The 15,409-nt window shown below is 42.9% G+C and overlaps 1 protein-coding gene across 3 annotated transcripts in view; it reads right to left on the bottom strand.

The window, feature by feature from the left end:
• Nucleotides 1–15,409, bottom strand: part of LOC146806066 (solute carrier organic anion transporter family member 2B1-like) — a 456,740-nt gene that overhangs the window by 204,224 nt on the left and 237,107 nt on the right. For all 3 annotated transcript variants that reach the window (XM_085623369.1, XM_085623367.1, XM_085623368.1), the window contains 2 exons: nt 10,168–10,266; nt 8,192–8,322 (listed from right to left, as the gene is read on the bottom strand). In XM_085623369.1, the coding sequence (XP_085479495.1) occupies nt 8,192–8,322; nt 10,168–10,266 (230 nt within the window). The remainder of the gene's footprint in view (nt 1–8,191; nt 8,323–10,167; nt 10,267–15,409) is intronic.

Below are 15,409 nucleotides of genomic sequence, written 5' to 3'. Positions count from 1 at the left end.
GCTGCTCTCAGGGGGTGCACTATCAGTGCGCCTTCTGACAGCTTCTTTGCCTCTGCCCCATGTCTGTAATACAGCGCAGAGGCAAAGGGATTCCCTCATTTGCCGCCCTCATGCAAATGAGGGAACGTCCGCTGCAGATAGCGCTGGTGCACATAAAGCGCCAGCGCTATCTGTATTACAGAAGAGGCCGCACAAGTGTCAGTAATACCAAAGTGCCCCGGGGGCACGCAAAGTGGGCTCTAACGCCCATTGTGCCCTGGGAGCACTTTATGTAATACAGCCCCACGTGTTTGGTGGGTCAGGGCATTAAAGACCGCCAAGAGTTCCTTAGAAACTGTTCCCAACTGTGTTCACAATAGGGACGGGAGAGTTAAGGGAGGCAAAGTAGTTCTCCTCAACATAACAATTTGTAGGCATGGCTGAATTTTAGAAGAGGAGCAGCCCCCAGAGCCTTCACTTGTCAAGGTAAGCTATCAGCATCACCCAAATGCTGTCCTATCAGAGCAGTGTACACTTCGTGGGACTTTGACTTCACCAGCAGCTGGCGGGTGTCACCCGTCATTACACCCCACTCACTCACAATCTTCTATGTTGCGTGGGTGGCTGCATAAGAAATTCATTCTATTTTGCCACTTGACGTTTCCAAGATGTCCAACATTTAACTGGTAAACTATGCTGAGCATAGGTGTTTGACAGTTCCAAGGTTGCCATCACATTATTCCGGCAACGGCCATGTCCAAGATCTGTTAAACTTGCTTTGACAAAGAAATATTTCTTTCTCCTAAAATGAAGAAAGAAAATGTAAAAAATATTTTACATGTGATTTTACCCTGAAGTGGCAGTGAGGCAATTATTTTCTTTCCAGGGGTGATCTGAGAGTTGTGGCTTAGACTCAGTGGTGCTGTAACAATTTTCAGAGAGGGAATACTGCTATTAAGGTCATAGGGATTGTGAAAAATGCAAGTATCACACAAAAAACAAGCATAGGAAATGTGGCACCTCATTCAAGAGGAGAACGATAAGGGCGTTGTATGTAGCTCTTGGTGCATTTTGGCACATTGGTGTGGTAGTCTTTTACAGACAGCACACATTCAGATGAAATGGCTACTAAATTTGCTTAGACATGCAGGTATACCGATAAAACAATATAGTGCACAAATGATAATGCGTGGGAATAAGCTTTTAGTGAATATTTATCATTTGCATATAACCAATTCAAGTGTCTTGATTTGTTTTGATCCTATTCAAATCTTGGTTCCCATCACACTTCAAAATTTTAAACGATTTTGAAATCTGCATAGTTCATTCACAAGTATTTAAATGACATAATACAGCCTTTCCTTCACTCCCTGTACTCCAGCAAAATTGTCACCTAGGCCATGTAAAAAACATCCTCTTTCTGCAGTCAGAGAAAGGAAAGGAAACACTGGTTTTCTTGTTAAAAGTACAAGCAGCAATTTGTCAGAAGACATAGCCTGACATTTGACCTTTGATGCACAGCAAATGGGACAAGATAAACAAAATTGTTGTTGCTCATTCACCTTCTGAAACCCAGCATGATTATTTGGGGGGTGCTGTAGCATCCCCCCCCCGCACCCCTACTTCCAAGGCCAATGCTTAGACTTCCTAGTATAATGAACCCATTTGGTGGCTCGTGGCATCTAAATGACTTTGTCCATTCTTGACACTAAAGCCACAGTGGGAGTTCAAAAGAGATGCACTATGGCAAATAATAGACAGCAGTAACCAGTTCCACATTACCAAATAGGCAAAGTAGGCACCAGCCTATGGTCCCCACTCTTTTAGGGTCCCTGATTTGATCTTGAAAGAAAACCACAATCAAGCTTTCTTAAATTCTTTCCAAATGATAGAAAAAAATAAATCAACTAAAAGAAACGAAAACTTTACATTAAAGACTACCGAGAAAATTCTGTATTAATATAATTTACCCTTTGAATATTCAAAGTTTGGTAGGTTTATCAAAATTAAAAAATATATATCTTTTGTTTAATAACACTAATAACTTAATGTTTAGTTTTGTGTAATAAAATTGGTTGTATAAAATTGTTGGTTGCCAAAAAGAAAAACTTATTCGAAGATAATTTGCGAGGGGGGGGGCATACATTTCAAGTGCCTAGGGGCCTCCATAGGGTTTACTCTGGCACTGGCAGTAACCACTCTTTGCTTGGCACGCTGCCCCTGTCTGTTTCACGCCTTAGCGGTTGACTGCGTATTTCATAAAGTGGTGCACCTCTGGTGTCTGCTGAGGTTTCCATTTATTGTTACAATGTTCCACCTACTGCTTCACGTTCCCTTGGTTTCCATCACTGGGCTCAGCGGGGAGACGCTACACTTTCCCAATGACTGACTTGCATATCGTTTTCAGTTTTAGACTTTGCATTGTATGCCCGACTGACCTGCACTCCTACAGCATGGGATGGTGGTCAGCGTCTGTGGAGTGGCAATACAACAGCTGTATCCAAACCAAGACGTCATTAACTAGTACGCTTTGGTCGCAGCCAAGTTCTGAGCCTATGTAGGGCTCCCACACTCATTTCTGCCTGAATCTTTGCATTAGGTGATATAGCCAATCATGACATACCAGAACTGAGACGAGCCCCAGAACTTTGTTAGCAGTAGATCTACTTTCATTGTATTTAATAAAAGAATTAGGAATTTTCTTCATAAAATCATGGTGAACATTTCAGCTAATTTACTTCTCTCGAGTTATTTTGAAAATGTTACTCTTATATTTCTACTATAAACTAGTTTTTAATTTAATTTGCTAAAGGAAGTCGAAATTGCAGCTTAGCATAACTGCATTTGAAATAGAAGCATGTTTAACTTTTGCCAGCCTTATATTATCTTTTATTGCCCAAGTTTCTATAATGGGATTTGCTGCATACAGTACATATGTTAAATATAATGTAAGTAGTAAATTTGATGTATGCAAATATGCATTCACTCTTACCTATATTACTGCAGTTCCATCTAGAACAATACTTTCTAACCACGCTGAGTACCACAATATATTGATTTTTTAACATTTACAAACTGTCTACAATGTCTTAATTATACAAGTGAATCACAAAATGTAACCAGTGCCACAGGCCGAAGCTAGGATTTTACCAAACACATTATATTGTTTATATGAGAAGGCAGTGGCATTTATTCTAGCTTTCATTGCAGGCCATCTCCTTTGACACATTAGTAGTTAAAACAACAAGTATTGGCAAAGCCAACAGGCCTAACCTTAATGTACATATGTGTACATGCCTGTGGCTCCATGGTTTACCACAGTAGAGGCAGAACTCTTGTCTTTGCTGATGCCTGTCCTGTTTTGTTTTAAGAAACAGGAGAGCGAGAGAGAGAGAGAGAGAAAGAGAGACAGCGAGAGAGAGAGAGAGAGAGAGAGAGAGAGAGAGTAAACATATGTATACAACTAAGTGACACACAAAGAATAAAGCCTGTGAAAATAGTGGAACAAAAAGGATTGCCTTCTGTATAGAGTGAATGTAAAAGATGAAGAATGTAATGTGTGATGAATCAGTGCATTATTTAGATGTAAAATAGTCCGTCATGCATTGCAATGCAATCACTCCACAGGCAGTCGAATAATACATCAAATAACCAATAGTATGAGGTGAGAGAGAGTACTCCTCTGGATGGAGCCAAATCCACCCTATGTATAGATACAGAATTGGTAACAACAGATGTAAAAAGCACCTGTGATGTGAAGTCAAAGCTAAACAAGAGGGAACCATCATCAGGAGGCCAGCATAAAGGAAGTGCTTAGTGTAGGGGAAGGATGGAGTTTCAAAACATTGTTCCTCAGGGGAGAGCAAGTATAGGTCGGGTGGGACTGAACATTGTACTGTTTCTGCTTGATTTCCAGTCCACAAATGACATTTTCAGTCACCAGGGTAAAATAACCATCCTCCATTTTCTCATGCATGACACCCACCTCTGCAGTGAGGCTCATCTAATTCAGTTGAACCTGGACGTCTCATTTTACTGTAGTTGCATCTCTAGTTGTGTTGCACCTGTACTGTTTACTTTTCTACTGCACCTACATCTCTTTTACTGCAAACTTTCATTCATACACCTCCAAAGTACCATTCATTCTTCTGCACATTAATCTTGCTACACATACCTATCCCTTTTATCCTGGCACAGCTTCCATTCCACTGCTGCTGCATCTCGCATTCCTGTTTACCTTCATGGCTTTCTCTCGTTCACCTCTCGTCATTCTCTTGCACTGTGACAATTCTCCTTCTTCTGCTCCTGTATCTCATTCTGCTATTCCTCAATCTTTTATCATTCTCCTAATATAACACATTCAGCTGCTCTTCTTACCCTCCCATTCTCATTCACAAAGGCAGCCAACCTCAAACTCATCTCACATTGACCCGCTCACCCAGCCAAAAGCAAAACTGACTATTAACAAAACCATTTCATTAAAAAGGCAGACCTACTGGCTTTGCTTATGCTGGTTTCTTTCTGTCTGTATTTCTACCTTTATGGTACAGTTCTATCAAAGGTTCCTTTAAACTTGACGTTATTCTCGTCTGGTAATCTCCCCGCCTCCCCGACTTGGAGCTTCAGGCTTCCACCTAGTCCTTACCCCCCCCCCCTCCTCCCCCCACACCTCTAACTTTGAACTCTTTGACTAGTCCTGGGCTGGTTGAAGCCTATTTGACCCACGTCTGGGCATACCCATCCCACTTAGTGTAACACATCAAAGTATACAAAAGGCAGTTTGGGCTGGACTGCTCCCATGAGGAGCAGGGTCAAGACTGATTTGCATATGGCTGGGTACAAACTGAGGTGACATGGTGAGAAAAAGAACAATGGGTTGAGATGCTACTCTGAGCGATTGCCAGTGGTTATTTAAATTGCAAGTTTCATGTACTGCCCTAAGTGGCATGGGTATGCCCAGACATGGGCCCCGTGCTCCGTGTCACTGAAACCATGCTGTACCAGGCTGATGAGCCCATAACCAGTCCTGGGTTGCTAGTGTTCTGGTACGGGGAGGACCTGGCCTGGCAGTTCAGACTAGATTGTTCCCATGAGGAGCAGGGTCAATACTGATTTGCATATGGCTGGGTACAAACTGAGCTGGCATGGTGAGCAAAAGACCAATCAGTTGTGATAATACCTAAGCAATTGGCAGTGGTTAAACAAATTGCAAGCGTTCTTTCCATTGCCTTTTATGTGTTACTTTTAGAAAGTTGTCATTCTCTTGTCCTAACCATTTGGTGCCTGCAGCCTGTTTCCTGGGTTACATGACTAGGCGTTGTTGGCATTTGGCCTTTGTGTATTACTCCTAGACAGCCACACAACAGTGAGACTCTGTGTTCACATGATTGGCCAGCCAAGGCAGGATGGAGTGGTGGATCTGTGCTTAAAAGTAGAGTAGTGTATTGTTTGGATACTGGGATATCAGTCCCTCTGTTTCCTGTATCTCAGGAGAATACGCAAGCTTAACCACCAGAACAGGCATCAGGAGATTTCACCTGCCTGGAGTCAAGGGTTACTAGGCACTTCAATAGAGGAGCCCCCCCCCCCCGCCCCCCTCAATCAGGCGAGCTCTGCCATGGTTGCTTGGGAATATCATGAAGCACTGGCTCAGGATGGCAGGGAACTGTTGTCCAACTGCCTAGGACTTGCAAACTTCATATTAACTTTATGGACCCTTTTCTCAATGCCAACAACGAACTGAGGCTCTGCTGATCTGTCATACCACTAAAGTTGCCTGCCCAATGAGTCAAGCAACCGAAATACAGCACAAAGAAGCATCCCTTCTACTACCTTTTGTTCTTATTAACTACAGGGAATCTGCCCTGTCATGCAGAGTTCCAGCACTTGTTTTGGCCTGTGAGATAGCCTGGGGAGGGCCTGAGCGGGTAGTCCTCCGAAACCCTGGCCCGCATCACATCAAGATGGGCTCTGCCCAATCATGAAACCACTGACCTAGAGTTGCTAGGACTACCGTCCGCTGGTTTCAAGACAGGCACATTTTAAGGGATTTGTTCACCGCAGACCCAACACAGAAAAGAAGAATAATTTTTAGGTTCATAGTTCTGAATGACACATTCTTACAAATGTATTGTACTGCTGTAGGATCCTGAAGTATTCTTTACAGGTTGCCCTGGCCTTCTTTGAGCCAGGCCTCATTGACCAAGCTAAGCCACGCTAAACCAAGGAGACATGACAGAGGAAATAATCTGTCGCAGACCAAGTACACAATGTCCTGGGCAGTAGGGAATATGTACAATCTCCTTTTTGAAATTTTTTGTTTTACCCTATGGCTGTGAGAATATTGGGGGGAGAAATCGGACAAGGGCTGATCTAAATCTGGGCTTCAGGGTACACATTTTGAATCCATATAAAGATCAGCTCTTAATACCTGTGCTAGGGGCCATCGATGTTTAGCCAATTTAAAAGCTGTTCAATCTTAGGTAGCTCAAAACAACTGGGTTCTAGTTAATGCAGCTTGAGTTTTTCAGGAAGTGCACAGAATTGAGACCCTGCCTGCAATAGACCCTTCCCCTAGAACTTCTGCGGCCACAGAACAGCAACCCTGTTGAGTTGTGTGACTTCCATTCAAACAGAAGCCATCACCCTCAACATTATACAACTGAGCAAAGAAAGGCAGTATAGCTGTCCTATATATCTACTCTGATGGCAAAAATAAAAGTTTGGGGCCAGATGTATAAAAGGGTTTTACGCATTTTGTGACTACATATGGCCCTTTATTACTTATTTCTATGTGTAGCTTGATTGTGGCAGTTTTCAGAGAAGGCACTTTCAGGTCAAATGGTACAATCAAATTTATAAAAAAAGAATCCAAAGGAGTCCATATTATTTTTATTAGTGAATACACATTTCATCATTATTTTTAGTGGGAATGGTGCCACTTTTACCTATTCTTGTTTCCTGCGGCAGTAAAACCAGTGTCCGAACCTTATCACTAACTAGCTTCCCTACAGTTAGGGCCACTGGAAGTATGCAATCCTGCGGCTGCAGCTGTTTATCAGGTACAATAAATTCACTGCACTTGCCACATAATCAATGATTTGCATTTGCTGCATAATTTGGCAGACATTTGCAATAGTTATCTGCTCAGAGTCCAGTTGTTTATTGCTGGACTCAGTTGTAAAACTTGTGCTAATGAGATGAAACTTTGCCCAGAAGACATTAATGCCCCAAATAAACTGCCTTCAGAGCAGCTTTTGTCCGCAGCATGAACAAGACATCCTTACTCAATTAAATGTAAATAAACCGTCCTGAAATGATGCATCCTTCTTTGTCATGAAACATTTTGTTTCATTATTTGTCCAAATTCATGTCACTTCACATACATTGCTCTCAAGGCCGCAGTTAGAGACGGCTCAGAGTACAGAATTGCCACAAACATTCTTCTTTTTTAAGGTCTTATGTCTTCAAGCTAGACGCTTACAGTTTCCATATGTAATGTTTAGTGCTGTTCTGCAGAGCTCGTCCATAACGCAAAGAGAGGATTTAGTAGCTCATAGTGTGGACACACAGCAAACATTAAATTGAAATCTAGTTGTAGTAAGTGAACGATGTAGACTGAAGGAGGAACACTTTTTATTACATGAAGTGTGTACATGTAGGCTTTGTTTCTGCTGAGGGCAGCAACACTACTTGATTTATACAAAAGGTGTTACTTCTGGAGTTAGATGGGGAGCTTTTTGTAACACGATATTACTGCGCTGGCCAAGAAGTCTGGCTTTCCTACAGTGCATGCACAGACCAACAAACACTACAGGCATGAACAGGGAACTTTCACACAGGCAACATGTAGTCATACATGCGGGGGAAACAAACTATCCCACAGGTACACAGTCACTATGCATACATGCACCATATAGGTAGCACATACAGAGTACACGCACATACAATGTATGCAGCTTGCATGAACGCATGCTGCCTGTGTGCTTGTCAGTCAGTTTGTTTATTGTGTATGTGTAGGCTCTCTGTGGACATATATGCAAAATGTTGCAGGCTGATGCGAAAGGTTGTGGGCGCCTCAAACGTGAAGCGTCTCAATGAGCGAGATACAAAAAGGGCAAAAAGCTATGACTGAAGGGGTGACCCAAAGGCTCTAATAATCTATTCACAGTGAGAGAACATAAATCGCTTGCACAAATGAACGAGTTCTTACCTCCTTTTGCATTTCTCTCGGAAAGAAGAAATAGGGGAGAGCAGAAAGCCCCACAACACTGGCGGTCACGAGAAAGCCCATCCACCAGGCGCCCACCCATCGAGGATCCTTGGGAGTGAGAACAACCTCAGCTACAACAAAAATGAATCAATACATTTATTTATTTCATATATTGTGCATGAGAGGCTGCAAAACTACCGATTATGGCTACTTTTTCATCCAGCCTACTTCACCAACTACAAGGACAATGTTGTTCCCAGTCTGAACATGAGAAAACGTTTAGAAAAGGGATTCTATCTTTACAATTTTATCTTCAATTGGGTGAAAATTGACCCTGCTCTGATTGCACAGGGGAGAGAGATCCAGGAGACTGGACCAGCTTCTGAGAATCTCCTCCAGACGGAAGAATAGGGCTCTTCAAAGGGCAGCTCTTCAAAACTCAGAACTGGGGTCTCTGACTCTAGTCTTAGACCATTGGATCCACACCAGATTTTCATGACATCTTGATAAAAGAGGTTGACATACAATGGTGCTCAATCAAACTAACTTACATAGTAATCCTGAAAACAAACCTGGCACAGATCGGGACCTCCTGAAACAATTTCGGACACCAATGTTAGACTATTTGCGAATTTCGAGAAAATTGGTTGAAACACACAACTTTAAGCATCTGACCCTTCTTTTATATGAATGTGTAGGCGCAAGGTATGTGCACGCGCCTACATATTAATTTGTGGACCAGGTATCCAACACAAATCTATTGACTGTAGCATGCCTCTATTCATGAATACAGATCACTAAACCCTGAGCAGGGTCTTTAAAGGGATCACCATGAGGATATGAGGCAACGCCTGCATGCGCGTTTCTACTCTTCTACTGCAGTGAAAGAGGTGCAGAGTAATAAGATGCAAAAGGTCTTAAGTGCTGCATGGTGGCTGCAACATTTTTGAGGGGTCGGCTACAAAATGTCAGAGTATGATGTGTATGGTTAGAGGTTGTCCAAAATATCATTTGCTGAAAGTCAAGATGTGCCAAAAAGATGTGCAATCAAATCACATCCTTTAATGAAGATTGAGCAACTGAATATTGACAGCAATGATATTGTGGTACAAGAATATCGAAAACAGAATATATTGAGGGACAAAATATTGAAAGGTAACTGCACATAGGGAAGTATAAATTTACTATTCCTAACTCCACATCCATGTACCATGTAGATAAATGTACCCTGTAGGTACATATATGAAGAGTTTGGTATCGATCTAGACTTTCTTGCCTGTCAATTTTTTATTTATGATATTTTGTCCTGGATATTCTGTCCCACCGATATTTTGGGGGGTCGATATTTAGGGTGCACACCCTTGATGAATGACAAATCCATAGCTACATGTTAACACACAAGCAGAATTTTCCTTTGTCAAATGGACATTTTGCACAGTCTGCTCCATATTTTACTTCCGAGAGCAAACATTGATGTTTCAATTTCATTGAGATTTTTGGCGGTTTGAAAGAATGTTTTCATTAAACAAATGTGGGGGAATTTTGTATTGTTGGAAACCACACTAGTAGAATATCTGCAACCTTATTTAGGAAAAAAACTTATAAATCAGTATACTTTAAACAATGCTTAGACACTACTATTGTGTTTTTCTTCGCCAACCCTGTGGTGTAAGGTTAAACGTATACTCTGAATAAGAACAAATCCATCAATCACTGTTCAAGTGAATTTTATAAATGGAGCCGAGGCAAATATTGATGCAGGATGTGAAACAAACACGAAGGCAAACATTTACGTTTCAACCAGTTCACAATAACCTGTCAGGTTTAAAGAAAGTCCATGACATTCAAACTTTTTTATATTCTTTGGTGTTATAAAATTGTTCTGAATGCAAGGGGCGCTCCATGTCTGTTTCAAAACAAAGATCCACTGAAGTACATTATAGGAAATGAAAAGCCAGTACACGCAGGCCCCCTACCTGATGGAATTTTGTCTATGTCCACATAATACCGCAACATGGCGGATCCCAACATGAAGGCGACCCCAGGGCCCATGAACGTCACAGCGTAGAGTATCCCTGAAAAAGTAAAATATTTGACTATAGTTTCAATAAACAACTTAAAATCAGATTAGGTTTTGATAAACAATATGCAAGAGTACATGCTAGCAATATATTATGGATACTGAAGTGTCTAGTAATGATGCACCACAGATCCCCTGAAATTTGAACAAGTGCAATAACATTATATTGCAATAAGGATTGCAAAGCCAAAAGACTGTGCCAATGAGAGCTATTGGCTTCACAATTATTTATCCATGCTATACAACAGCCCGAAAAAAAATATTTAAAAAAAAGGCTAGGACACAGACAGCGCTTATATGTTTTAATTAAAAAAAAAAATTGTTGAGTGAGTTGGAGGACTAGGAAACACGAAGGCAATAAGGGAAGGAGAGAGAAGTACGCGGGTGGGGATGGAGAGGACACGCAAGAAACTATGGGGCAGCGCGTTTACAATGGTAGCTAGGCCAACAAGCTGACAAGAGAGGACAGGCAGGAGGGGCTGTAGCAGCAAACTAGCATTGGAGGGCGGACGGAAGGTCTTGAGGGCAATACAGACAATGGAGAGAGGGTGGTGGGGTTGGAATAGCAGCTAAAACTGAGGGCGTAAGGAGATGAAGAAGCAAGCTGACAAGACTGGGTGGTGGCGGTGGGGAAGCAAACAGAAAACAGACAGTGGGAATGTGGGGCTGAGGAAGCATACTGGCAAAAGAGGGTGGGCAGGAGAAGCTGGGGAAGCAAAACGACAGCAGAGGGTGGGTGGAAGGGGCTGGGGCTGATAAAGAACCCAGAGAACCGAGGGTAAGTGGGTAGGGCAGAGGGTGCAAACAGACAAGGGGGTGGTACAGAAATAAGAATGGCAAGAGTAGGTGGGCCGAGAGAAAACAAGAGCAGCAACTGATTGAGGATGAGAAAGAGGAAAACAGAAGGGGGAGAAGTACAAAAGGGAGACAGCTGGAAAATGCACAAACTCATGTGGAGTGCTTAAGCAAAAAGAAGCAAGCATTTTCAATGCAATAGGTCTCGCATGTGCGAGAGTTAGAGCTACTGACATTGTAAATGTTTTTTACTTATGTTTTGGAGTGGAGTGGATGTGTGTAGTAGAATGATCTGTTCACGTTAACACTGCGGTTTTTTTGGCACAGTACACTCCAGTAACTTTTTTGAAATATTCGTATGGTTAGTGAAAAAAATGCCTAATTTAAAAGAAACATTGCATACAAACGTGAGCCTAAAGTCACATTTAAATGAAATCAACAACTGTTGAGCAGTCACAATCGCTTTCTTTAAAAAACATAGAGCTTTTTACAGGATGTAAACAGTCCTGCTATGCTAACCTAGAGGAGTTTAAGGCAATGTCTGTTTAGCATGCTGTTTTGTATACAAATTAGTTACTAAGCTTGTATGCAATGTTAAGTTGTAAATGTTGCCAGCAAGTTAGATAAGCATCACTGCAGTAAACAACATGTGTTTGAGATGTAAAAATGTGTCTGTGGTTGAAATGCGTGGGAACTCCTGGTGTGCATGTGCTTTAAAACTGAAAAAGAACAGCCCTGCACAGAGAGTTTCTGTATTAAACCGAGGCGCATGTTTGTTTAAAAAAAAAAAAGATATCTGTTACATTATAGTTAATTTTAAATTCGGAATACCATAATTGCATGCAGTTCCAAAAGAAGCAGGCGGTTTTAAAAAAGCAAAGTACACAAACATGAGCGCAAATGTTTTTCACAAACGAGTTTATTCAAAGCTTGTGAAAGCAAAGCAGAAACAGAAACACAGTATTATGTGCACATGTGTTTTGCACAAATATATGTTTAAGTTATACTTCTGTACATTTTAGAACATGTAAACTCCCTTGACAGATTACATACTGTAATAAAGGAAGACGTATAGTTGGGTGAAATGAACCATTTCATTTGCGGGTTTTGCGCGGAATCTCTAGTCAGGGCTAGCCATAAATTACATCGTTATATTTGATCGGGGGAGTGGAACATCTTGGTGTTTGTGGGAGCCTGAGGAATTTGTCAGAGCAAAGAATGCACGATCGACTGTGAACTGCATTTCAAAAAGCTGTTTGTCACATACTATTTCTGCATTTGATGCCCAGGGCTGGGGAAGGTTTCTCCACTCAGGTGGGAAGGAAATGCCAAACATTTACTGAGAATTTACCAATGGTTTACACACAAGACAAAATGTTAATTTTGAAACACAGAAATGCTTATTTTTCACACAGAAAGCGAGCAAAAATAAAGATTAAAACTATAAAGGAACAAAAGGCAACATTTTCGAAAGGGCTAAATAAAACTAGGAAACAAGCATTGTGTTAGATTTGGGGGTCTCTAGTTGGTAGAGGTAGGTACCTTTGACCAAATAGGGACCCTTGCGTCTAGTCAGGGAAAGGGGGTATACTTCTAAAATAACCCCTACTCACTCCCTTGGTAGCTTGGCACGAACAGGCAGTGTGTAAAGCATTTGTGAACACATACAGTAACCCAGTGACAACACTACAGATGGACACAACACAAGTTGTAGTATAAAAATAAGTATTTTTATATAGACTTAACACAAGACAACAAACCACAAAAATCCACAATAATGTACTTTAAAAATGGTAGGAATAGCTTAGTTCTCTTAAGATGGTAAATGCGACACTTTATGTTCAATGTACCTTTGAATGCATAACGCTATACAACAAAAGAGTTGCAGGGAAGGTGATGCGTTGGTTCCTTACTCCAGGGGAGGTGATGAGTCGGTTCCCTACAGCTGCATATGGGACGGTGATGCGTCGGTTCCTTACCAGAGGGGGGGTGATGCGTCGGTTCTTTCCTGCGCGCGGAGGTGATGCATCGGTTTCTTACTACGCTTCGGTGGAGATGCAGCTAGCAATGCCGTGATGTGAGGAAGATCTGGTACAATGAAACAAAGACGATGGATTTAGGCCCAGATCTCTGTACTGGGGTGAATGTATGACATTGTTCTGCATTCTGTCCATCAATTGTTGTTTTTGCATTTGTCACCCCGAGTGGGAAGGGTATGCTCAGACGTGAGTCCCTTGCTCTCCATGCCACTGGAATCAAGCTATCCTGGCTGACGAGGGCTGAAAGCCCGAAACCGGTCCTAGGATGCTTGTTTCCAGTCCAGGGAGGACCTGGCTTGGCAGTTCGGGCTGGACTGTTCCCATGGGGCACAGGGTCAAGACTGATTTGCATATGGCTGGGTTCAAACTGGAATGGCATGGTGAGCAAAAAAACGATGGATTTAGGCCCAGATCTCTGTACTGGGGTGAATGTATGACATTGTTCTGCATTCTGTCCATCAATTGTTGTTTTTGCATGAAACAAAGATGGCGTCTTCTTGATGTTGCGACAACTAAGGGGTGATGCGTGCACAACCGACGGCTGTGCGGTGAATCTGTGAATCTTCTTGAGCCGTGACAGGCCCTGCGACATGCTTCTCTGGCGATGTGACGGCATCTGCTGCGACAGCGACACTCTTCTCTAGGGATGCGGGGCACCTCGGTGATGCGATGCGACAGCGGCGGCACGCTTCCTCAGCGATGCGACGACAGCGGCTGCGGCAGAGACATGCTTCTCCTGTGATGCGACAGCATCTGCTGCAACGGTGACACTCTTCTCCGGTGATGTGAGGTGCTTCGGGTGATGCGATGGCGACAGCGGCGGGATGCTTCTCCAGTGATGCGACGGCGTCTGCTGCGACGGCAACACTCTTCTTCGGTGATGCTACGACTACTGCTGCGGTGGCGACACGCTTTATCGGCCAGTCCCCAGCGACACACAGTCTCTCAGAAGGCCCAGCTCAACAGCAGGCACTTACATTCCCAGCAAGCGAAGGCAGGGGAAAGCTGGTGGGTGAAGTCTGTTGTTCCTGAGACTTCAGCAGGAGGCAAGCTCTTGTTCAAGCCCTTGGAGATCTTCTTACAAGTTGATGAAAGTAGCACAAAGTCCTTTCTCCTTTCTTTGGCAATCAGGTAACCACTGCAGGCCAATCCTCAAACAGCACACAGCATAGGGATAGTCTCCTCCTGCAGTCTCTCTCTCTGGTTCCTTTCCTCAGCAAAGGTTCTTCTTGTTTTCCTAGAGTGATTTAAAGTCTTGGGGTCTGGGCCCCAGTATTTTCATTGTTCTCTGAAGGTAGAGAGGCATTTGCCTAATCCAAACCAGTCCTGGTCAGTCCTGGAGCACTTTGTTGACAAGACTCCTTCTTTCCTTTGACAGTGTGGGCGAGGGACATCAGACACACCACAGGGGGTGGAGCCAGCATTGTGTAAGGCAAGCACAGCCCTATTCAGGTCCCAGGTGCAACTCCTCCCACTCATCTACATTCAGTTAGCTCTATTCAGCCCTGTCCAACCCCTGTCACTCAAACTCGAGACAAGAAATACACAACCTAGCAGAGGCATGCTTGGATAGTTAGGCAAGAAAATACCTACTTTCTAAAAGTGGTATTTTCAAATAGAATGTTAAAACCAAATTCACTAAAAGATGTATTTTATCATTAGGAGTTCAGGCATACCAAACTCGAATTTCTACCGTGTTCCCTGGGTCAGTTAGGATTATAGTAAGTTATAATCAAACTGCCCATTCTGGCCTATGGGGAACAGGTAGCCTTGCAATAGTGAAAAACGAAAATTGCAGTAATTCACTATTAGGACATGCCACACACATCAGGGCATGCCCTACCTTATACTTACAATGCACCCTGCCCTTGGGTCTACCATAGGGGTGTCTGATGTGAAGAAAAGGGAAGGTTTAGGGACTGGCAAGTGGGCGCACTTGCCCAGTCAGCATGGCAGTCACAGACCGCACACAGACACTGCAATGGCAGGCCTGAGACACACTTTACAAGCTGCTTCTGTGGGTGGCACAACCAGTGCTGCAAGCCCACCAGCAGCATTTGATTTACAAGCCCTGGGCACACGCAGTGCACTGTACTAGGGTCTGACAAGTAAATCAAATAAGCCAATCATGGAGTCACTAATCTATACACCAATTTACAATAGGGAGAGCATATGCACATTAGCACTGATCAGCAGTGGTAAAGTGCCTAGAGTCATAAAACAGCCAACAACAGGTCAGAAAAATACAGGAGGAAGGCAAAAAGCTCAGGGAAGACCCTGCAAAAAGGGCCAAGTCCAACACAT

The sequence above is a fragment of the Triturus cristatus genome, chromosome 8 (assembly GCF_964204655.1).
Source record: "Triturus cristatus chromosome 8, aTriCri1.1, whole genome shotgun sequence".
Classification (NCBI taxonomy): domain Eukaryota; kingdom Metazoa; phylum Chordata; class Amphibia; order Caudata; family Salamandridae; genus Triturus; species Triturus cristatus.
Note: the sequence above shows the minus strand (reverse complement) of the source record. Positions and strands in the feature narration are given on the sequence as shown.